Source organism: Clarias gariepinus, chromosome 26 (genome assembly GCF_024256425.1).
Source record: "Clarias gariepinus isolate MV-2021 ecotype Netherlands chromosome 26, CGAR_prim_01v2, whole genome shotgun sequence".
Lineage (NCBI taxonomy): Eukaryota > Metazoa > Chordata > Actinopteri > Siluriformes > Clariidae > Clarias > Clarias gariepinus.
Window position 1 is genome coordinate 15,639,716 of NC_071125.1, and position 15,139 is coordinate 15,654,854.

The following is a 15,139-nucleotide window of genomic DNA, read 5'->3' on the forward strand; positions in this document are numbered from 1 at the left end:
TGGTTGAGGAAGTCTGGGCATCTGGTAGAAACTCACAAAGCGTTGGGAGAACAGAAGAAATGGCAAACACACAGACTAGAGATAAGAATCAAACCCCACCCCCCACCACAATTAAATTTTGCATTTTGAAGGAAAAATACTGTCACATTGATCACATCTTGTTTTAAAGGCAATTATAAAATAATGAAGTTGCTGGACTTGTTGCCATAGTGACCAAATAGCTGACACAGATTTGAATTTTTTTCTAGCCAATAAGAATTAAAAGAAAACTCTTAGACTGGAACCCTTGGAAAATCCTGTTTTTTAAACTGCTTCTGCCAATAACATCTTTAGCATGACATGTCGTAATCCAAAAAACATTTTGGTTATTTAAACTGATCTCCTCTCAAACAAAGTGAAGAAAAAATTACAACACCGCAACACCTTTGTAAAACAATTTTAATCACTGAAAAATCTTAACGCTACAGCCTCTGTGTTCAGTATTTCTTATGATCAGGACGAAGCAGGACTCACGTTTGGTTTTCTTAAATACAGACTTTAGGGAGTTTTGCATAATTACCTATACAGACACATGAAAACATGAAAATAGGTATAGGAGTAAAAAAAAAAAAAAGACAAACGCAATGCAAAACTGAAAAAAGTCCCTGTACATATAAAAATAAATTAATTACCTTGCATCATTATTTTCCTGTTTGTTAATTATTTCAATCTCAACACACCAAAAATGGGTTGTAATAAATCCTTCACACCGTCAGATGAACACAAATACTTATTTACATTGGAGAGTATTTTTTTTTCTATTAAAAAAAGCGCTGAGCTAAAGTTTAAACAGCTTATTCTGATCATTGAGTATGACAACAGATGACAGGAAAAGACCATATTTACACTATGAGCCATCCAAGTAGGTTTTGTGCTCCAACACAAGACATTTTAAACCCCGCCCTCACCAAAAGGAAACAAACAAACAAAAAAAAATCTTACAATATTCAAAGGAAATAAGAGACACATTTTGAGACAACAGTAGTATAAAAATGTTTCAGACAACTGGGCTCTAAAATATTATCTTTCGCCCGGTACAAAACAAAGTTAAATAAATAAAAAAAAAGAGGAATATAAAGTTGGCTTTATCATTGCAGCACAAATATAGTAATCACAGGCATGTGCCGATAATCAAGGTTTAAAATACATCACAATATTCTTTGTGGACACAAAATTGTCTTGCTTGTGAGAAAAGTGGTCTTTGAAGATCCTTTTTTGTGAACTGTTTTGTAGGAGCATTGTGTGATTATGCTACAGTGGGATACAACAGTATCGTAAAAAGTAATTAAAGCCGAAAAAATATGCGAAGCGAAGTGATTATCGTGATATTGACGCTTCATATCAGCACATGCCCGGAGAAAATCTGACAGAGCCGAGTTTGGTCACCGTGTAGAGTGACAGTGATTGGTAGCCATACATTTGATATTTCATCCTAAATCCAGACTGAGCGGACTATAAAAAAAGGAAGCGAGAGCGGCAGCGTCTCCAGTGTGTATCCTCAGCACGAGGGCATGGAGGGAGATGCCAGGCACTTGGGTATGGGTCCTGGTATTTGAACTATTTCAGTCTTGGCTCGGAGAGGTAGGTGCTCGTTTAGAAGTTCAGCAGGATCAGCGCATCGCTGTTTGGCCCTTTAAGGCAAAGGCCTTCATGGTGGATTAAACACTTCAGATCAGATTTTTTTTTAATTCACAAACAGAAAAAGCATTAAAAAAAAAAAAAAAAGGTTCCTTAAACTAGTCCATTTTTTGTGTTAAAGAGGTAACAGTGGTGAGCAGATACAATTAAGTCTCCAGCCAAAATCTCAGCACCCCCCCCCCCCAAACCCCCAACCCCCCCCCCCCCAACCCCCCAACCCCCCAACAGTGATTCAATACGTCACGCATACGTGTGTTTCTGTATCTTGGCCCCACATGTGGTCCCCCAGGACCCTAAACTTTACAGCATTTAGTCAAATTCAGTGCAACGTCAGAGCATGAAATATTCGGCCAAGTCGATGTTTGTGTGTGTGTGTGCGCACATGTGTATGTGCATTTGTCTGTCTGGTGTGTAAAAGTTTGTAGTTTGTAGCTGCTCTGATGGGATGGTTGGCCTCTTCCTCCTCCCTCAGCAGTCCTGTGCCACCTGTTCAGGTTTTCTCCTGCCCTGTGATGCTCATGGTTTTCTCTCCCAGCCTCTGCGTGACAGCGAACAACAAAACCAATTACATAAAGTATGAGTAAAAAAAGAAGAAGAAAAAAGTCATAATCACATTTTTAAACTGACATAAAAACCTTACTTACTTTAAGGTTTAAAATCAGACCAACCAGGGTCAATAATATTAATTTAAAAAATAATAATGTAATCATTATTATTACACATCAGCCATTAAGCTAATAACCACTACTCATGAAACAGTTAAATTAGGTAAGCAATAAAACATGGGAAAATAATCAACGACAAGCTGCTGTAATGGAGCCAGATGTTCCTACAATACTCGTTTGTTCAAACAGATTAACAAAGAATTAAATATTTATTCAATAAAGAACAAATCATGGCAAATTTTTAATAATTTTATGTTTACATAAAACAAATTCCTCTTATCATTTCTGTTATAACAGGCATAGATTCCCTCACTTGACACTTTATTCTTTTTCTTTTTTTTAAACACAAAGATCTCCACCCCACTCACACTTGTGGAAAATGTCAATTAACAGTTTCACCTCTGGCAGCTGTAAATAACTGAATAACTCACACTGGAGACGCATCCCATAAATACTAAATAGATCTCATCCAGAATGCCACGTCATATCAAATTATACACTTTTAAATACTGTTAATTAGGCATGTCTACCATTGCAAGTCTTGTTGCTATGGAAACTAGAGATGCACCGATTCCAATGTTCTTTACCAATTTGGATTCCTTTTTTTTAAAGGAACAATAGCTGACAGTATATGCAAACATTTTTTCCTAAAAAAAAAACCAAACCAAAACATTTAACTCCATGTTCATTATAAAACACGGACAAATAAAAACACTGCCACACGTTGCCCAAAAACTGCACAAGACTTCAAGAGGTTCTGTTAACTCCAGGTTACTGGACAGAGAGGCTTTTTTATTTTTTTTATTTTACAAATAAAATCCGACTGAAAATGAGCCAGGCTACCACATGCTTCCTTTGAGTCACGTGACACCAATAGACTCCATCATTTTTTAAACTTCTGCTCATACATATTAATATTGAAATTAAACAATGCTACTCATGCTAACTACTGAGTGTCAATAGCTTTTATGGAAGCTGGTCTTGAGCAGAACAATAATGTGCAAGTGTTGAGCTTTGGTACTGGTAGCTGTTGATGAGAAAAAGCACAGGTTGGGTTTAAACGTGCACAAAGTTTTAGTGCGTGGTGAGGTAGACAAACAGCCTGAAGAACATAAAGCATGCTGTTGCACATTATCAGGGCAGTCAGATACTCTGTAGTGTCTTAAAGAGTCTAAAATTACTATTGAGGCAGATAAAGATGTCAGGAATAACGAACAAATGACTAACAATTTTGTTAAATGTGTTACGTTACTGACCGCAGCTTTTTGGTTGCTGGTGTCAGTGTGTAAAGCCAGGAAGGGGTTGGCAGCTATGGCACCCTGAGTGGCAGAAAGCAGGTTGTTAATGGGCAGCGGGGTGGAAGAAAGCTGCTGCAGGTCATGCTGTTGCTGCTGTTGCTGTTGCATCAGCTGGTAGAGCAAGGCCTGTTGCTGCTCCTGCATCACACACACACACACACACACACACACACACACAGACACACAGACCTTTTTTTTTAATGCACAGAAATAGACTCCCTCCTATTGGGACACAGTTGCCACTCTGTTACATTTTTAAGCAGGCACTCAAATTACACTTTAAAAAAACCCACTAATAGCTGAAGTTTTGTTTATTTTGCTGTAAATCATACCGCTTCTAAACCACATTAGCACGACATGGAGATTAGCGAATAACTGCATGCGGTCTCAGGCAGATATGTAAGGGGGAGAAAAAATCATTATGGTTAGTAACATTATCCTCACAGCTCGGGAAAGCAAATGCTGGATACCGAATACGTCCTGGCTGGTTGTGAAAATCTAAATCTTCCACAGCGTTCCTCGCGTGTAACTACGTATAATGGCATAATGTTCACTTCCTTAGAAAAGGAAAGGCGGAGCAGTTCTATATATGATTGTGCTGAAATGGACGCTCTGACCGCGGCGTTCAAGAATGACAAAATGAGTTTTAGTTTTTTTGTACAGCCATATGGTGTGTGTGTGTGTGTGTGTGTGTGTGTGTGTGTGTGTGTGTGTGTGTGTAAATGGTACCGGTGTGGGCTGCTGGGAATTGATGAGATGCTGCAGCTGTTGCTGATGGAGGAGAAGTTGCCTCTGCTGCTCAGTCAGGAGCTTCACTGCACTAAAACACACACAAACACACACACACACACATCAGTGCACTGCGTTTACATTTGCACAAACTATCCCAAGCATTATGAAACACACAAAGCACAGTCAATAGTTAAATGTTCTCCTGCTGTAACCCCAAACTGTGTTCAGCAGCAGAAATACTGAATAGCTCATTGCAGGTGCCATACAACTATACATACATTCACAGTCAGGTGGCAATTTAGCCAAGTCAACCCACCTCATAACTACTGTATAGTATTTTGTAGGTGGGAGGAAACCCTGAACCATAAAGAACCAAAAACAACAGTACTCCAAATTTAAATTCAGCATCGACTCAAGAGCTCTTAGGCTCCGAGGCACCGATGCTACCCACTGATGTTCTTTTAAAAGATAAACCTTAATCTAAAATTCTCACATACGCTTAAATAAAATATTTTAAAAAGTGAAAGATTTTTTTTTTTAGCTTGCCCTGAGCAGAAACTGAAGGCCATGCAGCTCCTCACCTGGTTTTCCCGGTGGTCACGATGCTGTACCCAACAAGCAGAAGCAAGAGAGACAGGGAGAGATCAGACAAAGGAGACATGAAGGTCAACATGCAGGCAGGTCTACAATACTAAAAGCATAAAAGCAAATGATAAACAAAACAAACAAAAAAACAGGCATGTGCTGTTGTTTGATTTCTGGAACATAATAACGTTTTAAAAATAGCTATTTGGAAAAAAACTTAAATGCCCTAAAGCGGTAGATTAGCAAAGAACACTCATGCGGTTTTGTTTCTTTCTAGCTGGTTCATTCTTGACATCTCATTGATGCAAATATTTCAGGATCCTGTGCTGGCATGGTCCAGAGTTCACCCATACAACGAACAAAGGATACAAGTGCTGCTTAATGTTTAAACTCTATTCACCAGGCTCAGGTTATTCAGAAACATTCAATAGCAGTTATGCTGTTGGTTCCTCTATAACAGTACAGCACAAAGCAAGGTCAGCTGAATTCACCTTTACATTACTGTAAATGCAACTCAATGACGTCTTAAAGTAAGTCATGTATTAATACAAGATTATTCCAGCCAGCTCTGACAGTTCAACCTCTGGGATTGTCCTTGTGCCACTGTGCAAATGAAACAATGTGTCTCCCGGATGTCCGTGCTATCCTCAAGAAAATAACTGACGAAATGGTGTGTGTCATTACATTACACATGATTTATAGCCATTGGCGATTGCGTTTCATGTTGTCATCTGTCTGCCCAACGGCTTTCTAATGAGACACAAAAACATGACCTTTACATGTTAGCAAGAAAACACTGACCTGAAGTCTGAAAGACGTTTCAGTAGGTGCGTTTATACAGACCGTAATATTCCAAGCAGTCTCACCTGATCCAGCCCGATCGGAATGAATTTTCAATCAGGAGGGGTGTAAATCTTTAGTAATCTGTTCAGTTTGTAAATATTAGCAATGTAATCAAATATAATCTTTCTGCACGTTTGCCCCATGTAAAAGGGCAACGTAAGTTAGTTTATAAGGGGAAAGAAATGGTTATATTACAAAAGAATGAAGAGAAAGGTGTGTGAACAACTCTCTCTCTCTCACTTGCATTTACTTTCATTCACTGATGAAGGGTCACTGATCGATTGACTTGCCTCTATAACAAGTATATCATCTAACCAATCATGGATGAGACTAAATTCTGGTAACTGATCATACCGCAGAAGACGGGATTTATCACAAAAGATTAGCTCAAAGTTTAAATAAATAAATAAATAGGAAAAAAAAAATCCATTAACTTTTACACCATTTAAATTTGCTTTTTTGCTTATTACTTAAATTTTTTTTTTACTTGTTTTAAAAACAAAAACCTAATACAAAAAAAAAAAGGAATTAATAAAAAACGCAGTTGGTCAGTGGGGGCAAAACATGTTTGCTCAGAACGCTCTGGGCTACTACGCAGAATGTCGGAGGTTTAAGCGCCAGCACCACTCTTGCACAAAACCTGATCTGCTCCAGGGTGCTGTATCACGATTGACCCTTCGCTTTGACTACAACCTCCTTAGAAGCAGGGTTTATGTGAAGAAAACTTTCATTGGGAAGCAATGCACGTACGTGACAAAAATAAAGGTTTCGTCTTCTATTTGACTATGCTTCAATAACAACAATTTATGACCAATGAGAAGTAAGGAGGAGTTTTTTAGCACATGTCTACTAACGTGATACAAATCCGAGGAGTGTCCCACTGCAACTGCCCTGATAAAGAAATAAACTGGAGATCAACTTGTCCTTCTAGCTAGCAAGCGAGCGAGCGAGCAAGGCGAGAGTGTATTAGAAGATCACGCAAACTGTGAACGACTTTTTTGTTCACTAACAGACCTGTTGTTGAGGGCACCAGTGATGGGCAGGGAGGTGGAGGTGATGGAGGAAGACTGAGGGAGAGGGCTGGACGACTGAATCACACCGTTCAGAGCCCCCACGATGCCACTCATGGCCCCGTGGGTGCCCTGCAGTGCCCCCATCAGGCCGTTTACTTGCTGCTGAGGGGGGCTGTGGGCTGCTGAGGTAGGAGTGGAGAGGGAGGAGGTGCTGCTAGAGCTGCTATGGCCACCAATCAGGAGATCCTGCACAGAACCAAAAAAGAAAAAAAAAAAAACACAAGAAAGGCAGTGTGGCCATGAAGATCTTCAGTCAATCGGGTTATTTTGAACATTAAGTAGGTGACATGGCTGTTATGATCGAAAAAGATATTTCTCTACTTCATCAGAAGTAATGAAGCTCCCTGGATGAGTTAAGAAATGTTTTTAGGATTATAACGAGCCATGTTGCTGTACCATATTTTCTGGACATTGATTATATATATTTTTGCTCTCAAGGATGTGCTACATATTTCTACGATGTACTGTATAAAAAAAGCCTGTATATTAGCGTGATTACGACAGGCACACTACTGCGGTAGATGGCAGTAATACAAATCTCATAATACAGTAATATCTGCTATATTAATTTATAAATTAGAAAAATTAAGCGAACATTTAAAATCATCCTTAGAATATTAGAAATGCTTGCCTGTATTTTTAATCTATTTTATTTTATTACAGTTTTAGTGCAAATCATATATGTGTTGTTTTTTAAACTATTGGTGTGCAAAGGGGCTTAGGTACTGTAATCAAATCAGGCGGGAAAGATGGAACCTGGGGTTATACCCGGTATTTACAGGAATTAAACATAAACTCGAAGTAAGATGCAAGAAAAAAAAAAAAACACACACACCGTATGATCTGTGCATGAAATGTACCAAAGTCAGTTATTTGAACTGTAATTAATTTGCTTACAACGAAGGAACTCTCAATCCGAGTGCCACTTGAATGGGACATTAGGAGTTGTTTTTGATGCGTGGCGGCAATTTAAAGTTCAGAAAATACAATACCATTACATCTTACACAGAGGGAGAGACATCTTTACAGGTATATTCCAATAAACATTACATAAACCAAAAAGTACTGGAAAGCAAGAGATCATACAACGACACTGGCAGCAGGAGGTTTGTACCAGTTAGCATTTATCATTACATCACTGCCTGCCACTAAACAAACGAAAAAAAAAAACGTAAAAAAAAAAAATTGTGATTGCATTGGTATTCTATTTCACAGGCTAGAAGGTTATACGTAATAACACTTGACTCAACTAAACAGGTGCTCAGTCCCGGCAGATCTGATGTGCAGAGCAGGAGTAGAGCGAGTTACCTGAGTGGGCAAATGTTGAGAGGAGTCTGTTAAAACACTGCTGCCTAGCTGAATGCTCTTGCTGTTCAGCATGTCTGGGGGAGAGAAAGATTGGGCAACTTCACATGAGTGATGACCAGATTAATGGAGCTGCAGGAGGGAGTGAGGCTGCAGCAGGAGTGAAGAGAACGAGGGCATACAGACAGAGGGACTGCTTACTGTGTGTGCAAGTCAGAGTGAATATACATGTTTGTGTGAGTGTGTGTGAGTGTGTGTGAGTGGCGCTCGGGGCACTATGGTGTGTTTAACTATGCAGCTTTCATATACATGTGTGTGTGCGGTACGGCGATTTGCAATGTGCATTTGATGAGAGAACTGATGCGCGAGTGTGTTGGTGTTATTATGGCACGAGGAGGGAGGAGGAGCTTCTCGTGTTACTGGTGCATAAAGGCTTGTTTTCCACTGCACAAAGTACCAGAACTTTTCACACTACCATCTTTTATCTTTTTGGTTCTTGCTCGAATTTGGCACTCGAGTCAAAGCAAGGAAATTTTGCTTTTTTTGGTGTGTGTGTGTGTGTGTGTGTCTCGTACACAAACTGAGAAAAATTCAGATTTAAGAATATGTGGCGAAAAATAGGACTTCACTCACAGATCTTTTTTTTTTTACCTTAAATTTGGTCAGATTTCCACCAGTCTTTTGAAATGAAAATCATTTTCACTTCATCACGACACCAATTATTAATCTCGTTAACGCTCCTGAAATTGCGTGCGGCTGCTTTCGCTGTTGTCAAGGCAACCGCTTCCATTGTCTTCCAAAGAGGTAGACAAAGCGCCAAAACCGCGCATACCACTGGTTTCTCTTTCAGCTGTTGAATGTGCAGCGAAAAAAAAGGCCCAAATGCCACAGAAATGTGTTTGCACGTGTGTGTGCGTGTGTGTGAGAGTAATGTGAGCGTGTGTTGCTGTAGTACAGTAGAGAGGAAATGGGAGTTCGCCGGGCCGTTAGTGTGTAAGTGGAATAAACGGCTGTGAGTGTGTCTAACCTGTGTGTGTGTTGCTTTGGTAGAGTGGAGAGGAGGCGGAGCTTGTTGTGTTGTTTGTGTGTGTGAATGGCACGGAGAGCTGCGCGCTCAGCAGCTGCAGGCGCTCTTTCTTCATGGTCAGGGTTCTGATCTGCTCCTCCAGACGCTGGTTCTCCATCTGCAGCTGGTGCAGAGACTTCAGCATGGCCAGCACTGTGAAAACACACACACACACAGTACTTTTAGCACAGAAATCAACAAAGCACTGACCGCACAACAATAAAAAAAAAGCATCAAAACAATCCTGCTTAGAAAATGCTGATAGAAATGCCATTTATTTATTTAAAAGGAAAAGTATTTTACTTTTATAATGTTATAATTTGCAATGTGGACTGAATCACAGCTTGAAAAAACAGAAAGAAAAAAACAAACTAACAAAAAAACTAAACAAAATGAATCAAACTAGTTGGCACTTCTGAAAGCCACGGTCCAAACTGACTGAAGTGTTATTCTAAAGTGTCAAAATTAACACAAAACTGAAATATGAAACAGATTCTTGATGATGTACACACTTCACACACGAGTTTTGTGTGAGAAGGGCAACAGATGTAGCTGGCTAAACAGAACATTTTTCTCCTGCAAGGCTACCTGTCACACACACACACACACACACACACACACACACACACACACACATACACAAAGATAGATCGGAGCCATGGCATTGAACGTGATTAAATGTCCATCTGTCTCGATTCAAACGTGTCAATTCCGATTCGACTTCAGAGAAGCTAATCAGCATTTAAAAACTTTAAAAAAAAAGTGGCATATAACCTAAAATCCTTTTTTAGGGATTTAAGGAATTTTTATATTAAATTAACTAAAATATTAGCTTTCTCCTCCTACAAGTAGTTTGCGCACACCTATATATACCATATATAGATTTTAGTTAGACTTCAGAAGACAGACAATAACCGCTTATTAGTATTTAAAAAGAAGAGGAAAAAAAGGCTGACGAAAAAATGAAAGCAAAATCATTTTTGGTGAGTGAAACTAGCGTGTGTATCTTCTATTGTTTTGTAGAATATAATTTATTGTTAGATTTATATCACAGAACTGCTTCACGATCCGATTAGTCAATATCTTTCCTTTTATTTCTTTGTTAATCATTTTATTTTTTTTTCTTATTAACTTCATGAGAAGGAGACTCTGGTGAGGGAACAACTATTTACAGCTACTGTGTATGTAAGCAACACCAAGCAATACCTTATTTTTCATTTAAAAAATATTTGAAAATGCTTATTTATAAGTTGCATAAACCGCTTCTGCTGTTAATTAAAAAATAAATACATTCTGTGCGGGAACTCTGACTTTCAATATTATATCCTACCTGTTATAATTATTATTAACTTATTTACTTCCTTATTACACTTTTATTTTTCTTTTCATTTATTCACTTATACTAATCCATCTACAGCATAGAGTACTGCGGTCAAGACGAGCCGTGTGTAATGACCTGGCCTTTTCAACCTCCCGGCTGAACCCCACAGAGCAGCATGACGCCAAACTTTCCCCTGATTTAGGAGCAGTTATATCCGAACGTTAACCCGCATTACCGGAACCACAAAAACTGGTTTTAGATCAGCAGCGCAGGGTGCCTTCTACACTTGCTGGCACTTCCTGTTGAGGCCCTGTCGAGTGTTTCCTCCCATACATGACCAACAGCTGCTCCTCATAAAAGTGCAACAGCCAACGGATGATGTACTGCAACTCAAGTTTGCTCACTTAAAACAAACTTGTGTGTGGCATGCAAACGGGTTCCTCGTCCCTGTGGTCCAAGCTGTTGATTAGTGAACAGTTAATTATCTATTTCTGATTGGTCAGAAATTCAGCTGCACTAGATTATTGAATTCAATATAGTTTGCGCTGGATATTACAGTACGTTGCGAAACAAGCACTCATTTACAAGAACTCAAACAAATGAAATTCTGCAAATTCCATGTAATTAATTAATCTGGTTAATAATTTGTTAAAGAAAAGCTATTTTTCAGCCTATTAAATAACTCAGCTGAGTGTCTCTGCCACTAGAAAGAATTTCATGCAGAAATTAACTAAGGAAGAAAAACCAATAAGGAACAGAGCTTATAATTACCGTTGCAAACGTAATTAATTCATTAATCTGTTGGCGAAAGCTGACTTGCATAACAATAAAGTCCTGCGATGGATGTAATTACAGACTTTTCATGGGCGTGCAGCTCGTCTGATTGACAAGCAGTTCAATGCTGCTAAAGTGTAAATATACATATTTTATCAAACACAGATGGATGCAGTCAATCACGCTGTCTGAAACGCACAAAACATGCCTCAAAACAAAAACCTCAAGCGGCACGAGAGAAAAAAATAAATAAAGCCAGAGACGTGGGACGTTCATATAATTCATCTCCTAAGTGAAGGAAATGAACTATAAAGCGCTGAAAAGACGACAACAAAAAAAAATTGTGACTAGAAATCAGTAATCAAATTAATGATGAGTTTGAAAAGAGGAAACGCGCATTCTCCTTGTTCCTAAGTCTGTAGGGCGCCCTGAAAACCCGCATCCGATTATTTCTCAGTGCTTTAATCAAGCTTTATTAAAGTGTCAAAATGAACCAATGTGCCAACACTGAAGAGTGTCTATTCAATAAAGCGGCGTTCACATCAAAAACCCTCAGCTGAACACTTTCCACAGTTTAGCTACGTATTAAACATGAGATCATTCATCCAGTCACACCATGACAGTTTAGCTTTTTTAAGTCATTAGTTAGATGTGTGTGTATTAAAGCTGTCAGAATGTATTTCACTGTTTAAATACAATATGAATTATTGTCATTTTTATGTATTTGAAGACAGGAGGAAGGGTGTTCGGTGTGGAAATACACACTGGTATGTTTATATGAAGTCATGTCCACGTAGCCATGTATACAAAGTGTAGTTATGTCTCTGCCTTTCACACTCCCATCCCCGTGAGAAGTAAACTCGGGACGTCCCTTAATGCTGGAGCAATAAGAATACGATTGGACATGTGTTAAGAACATGCTGAGGCTGTTTATCATGGACGCTGATCAGATTGTTACTCTAGTTAGTTGTTACTCTATAGTTGTTGTGTACAACTTATTTAATAATGTGTTAGATTTACCTTCACTTTGCTTTACTATTACACCCTTGTGCACAGACGACGGAATTATGGCTGTGGGATGAAGTCGATCTTGCGTTTTAAACAATCTTTTGTAAATCGATTAAATTAATTGAATCGGTGGGTCTGTTTTCAACCTGGAATTATTAAACAGTATTTTAACAATTTAGGGAAACCTACAAACGTTAAATTGTCTAAAATTGCTCTCCTATAACTCATCTATACAAGCTCGCTGCAAATTACACAGCATTTCAGCGTTCATTACATACTTCTAGTATTTTGTAATCCTTTGAAAAATACAGCTGCTTAAGACAAATCTTTAAACTTTAAAGCTATTGATGCAAATTAAAGCGAAAATCCTGATCCCGAATCAGTCGTTCTGGCTCTATAAAGCCGTACTGCAAGAAGATTTAGGAAAAGACCTGAGTAAGTTTTGTAGTCCCTTTTTTAGACTCGGTCAGTCCATACACTACATATTAACAGGTGTGTTTTAATTTATTTTTTACGTCCTCCATACCGCATGTCTCAGTTCTTCACTATGATAAGGCAGCCTCCAACCGAGGCGACTGAAAGCCAGATACGCTTTGAGACATGTGAAGCCATACACCTGCATTTTTTCGAAACTGCTGCTCACTGTAACACACTAGGGGGAAAAAATCTCTATTTGCCTCCTTTTGCATGCAAGAGCTTACAGACACACACGATTGGCTAATACTGTCATGATCGACGGGCAAAATCGTAATGCTACTTACATCCTGAGAGCACTGCCGACTTCTATTCGCCACCCACAGTCCTTATTTAATCTGTACAGTCATTTTTCTGTCAGTGTTGTGTACAGTATAACTGGTGTAAATGTACAGTGTTTTTTTTCGTTGGTCAGTGCTTGAGAGCCACAAACAGGCGGAAACAAATTATATACTTTAAAGAAAAAGAACTTAAAAATCCTTTAAATGTCCTTAAGTTTGCATTATTATCGTCAGTTATTTCCAATAAAACTTGATGAGGTAACTTAATCTTAAATAATGTTCTAATGGAAATACAGTGCACCATGTTCTGCTTACAAAGAATTCTGGTTGTCATTAACATTCAAATATAACTTGTTATATGGATAACTTATAAATTGTAGGTCGCTGTGATCATGTGCCAGTGCATATTCTTTGAACGCTCTCTGCATTGTACAAATATAAGTAAAGATAGTTACAAACTTTTGGATGATTGTGTATCTATCAAGGTCATCATGTACTCAAAATGATGTCATTTCATTTCTTTAATAATAATAATAATAATAATTATAAAAAAAAACCTTTTTTGTATACATACCAGATACCAGTCTCATGTTATGTGCAAGACTGTTTAAGTAATTTTTTCTTTTCTTAAATCTTATATGTACATTAGTTCTTTAAAAAAAAAGTTCATAAAAAGATATTGTAGGAGATTCTTACGACAATTACCTATATTTACGTATTACCTATATATAGGACAAATAATATCTATATGCGCATAATGAGAGTACATTCATTCTTATGATGGTATCACAGTGTGTGTGTGTGTGTGTGTGTGTGTGTGTGTGTGTGTGTGTGTGTGTGTGTGTGTGTGTGGGTGGGTAAGTACGCACACTCACCATCTGCCTGTGATCCCTGCTGCAGTAGAAACTGCTGGCCTTCATTCCACTGTCTCTCCAGCAGCTGCTCGATGCTGGTGGCCGCCGGTGGAAGCGTGTCAGCGCCCAATCCTGGCACGACAGGCACTGACGGGTCATAGCGTATGTGCAGTCCGCTTAAAGGAGAGCTGAAAGCAGAGGGAGACACCTTTCAGAAGACTCATACACTAATACACAAACAAATCATGTCAATGAGTACGGTTTTGCGTTAAAAAGGAGGGGCTCAGGAAAACATTAAAACTTTGGACAGGGGGTCCATTTTCTGCAGTAAAATATAGCTGAAAGACTGATTTGAGCAGACTGACTGATGGAGGATAAAAACTGCTTTCCAGGTCTTGTGTTAGTCCTTGGGGACAAACCAAACCACACAGCTTTAATAAAATGATGAGAAAGAGAAAGCGAGAGAGAGAGAGAGAGAGAAAAGAAGAAACTAAGAGAGGGAGAAGGAGGAGGGGGGAGAGAGAGAGAGCGCACGCGTGTGTGGTTTTGGCTGCGTCTCTGATGCCGTAAATCTCAGCGCACTCTTGTTTGGACAGACAGCCGTCTCTGTTGTTATGAATGCGCCGCTCCATCAGGGGCTTCCCCGAGCACGTGAATGCATCTCTGGGGTAATTAGAAAAAACAGACGGATGCCGCATGCTCATAAATCTCCGCTAAGAGTGGGCGCGGTGCCAACGAGCCGTGACAGCCAGCGCCGGCACGGATCACGGGAACAACATGGCGAGAAATTCACAGTTCAGGCGCTGACGAGCTACTGACGTACTCCTGCCATTTAAATTGGATTAAATATGATGCACACGCGTGTGTGTACACATGGGGATTTTGCACATTTCGCGCATCTGACTTAAATTTCAGAAGTAAACCATAATCAAGCCACACTTTCACACTAGCATAGTGTCATATTTGGAAGACACTACAGAATACCCATTTGTTTTGGCGCTGTTATCTACAAAAATATTGGGACTGATTAATAGGACTAAACTTGGACTTCACCTCTGTTCTCCAATTACTCATGCAAGCCTGTGGGGTTATGATGTATTGTTATTATTGCCATCACAAGGTTACATTGCTGAACCTTAATGGACGTCTTTAATAGATTTATTTATCTCAAACCTCTTTTTAA

General features: G+C 39.0%; 1 protein-coding gene across 6 annotated transcripts in view; it reads right to left on the reverse strand.

The window, feature by feature from the left end:
• Nucleotides 1–1,877: 1,877 nt before the first annotated feature.
• mllt10 (MLLT10 histone lysine methyltransferase DOT1L cofactor) overlaps nt 1,878–15,139 on the reverse strand; it is a 71,498-nt gene continuing 58,236 nt past the window's right edge. For 2 of the 6 annotated variants that reach the window (XM_053487585.1, XM_053487587.1), the window contains 8 exons: nt 13,978–14,144; nt 9,206–9,397; nt 8,182–8,255; nt 6,815–7,059; nt 4,954–4,977; nt 4,370–4,460; nt 3,599–3,778; nt 1,878–2,215 (listed from right to left, as the gene is read on the reverse strand). In XM_053487585.1, the coding sequence (XP_053343560.1) occupies nt 2,168–2,215; nt 3,599–3,778; nt 4,370–4,460; nt 4,954–4,977; nt 6,815–7,059; nt 8,182–8,255; nt 9,206–9,397; nt 13,978–14,144 (1,021 nt within the window). In that variant the 3' untranslated portion in view covers nt 1,878–2,167. Of the gene's footprint in view, nt 2,216–3,598; nt 3,779–4,369; nt 4,461–4,953; nt 4,978–6,814; nt 7,060–7,079; nt 8,256–9,205; nt 9,398–13,977; nt 14,145–15,139 lie in introns of those variants that run through there. The other 4 variants (XM_053487589.1, XM_053487586.1, XM_053487590.1 and 1 more) reach the window with 4 other exon arrangements.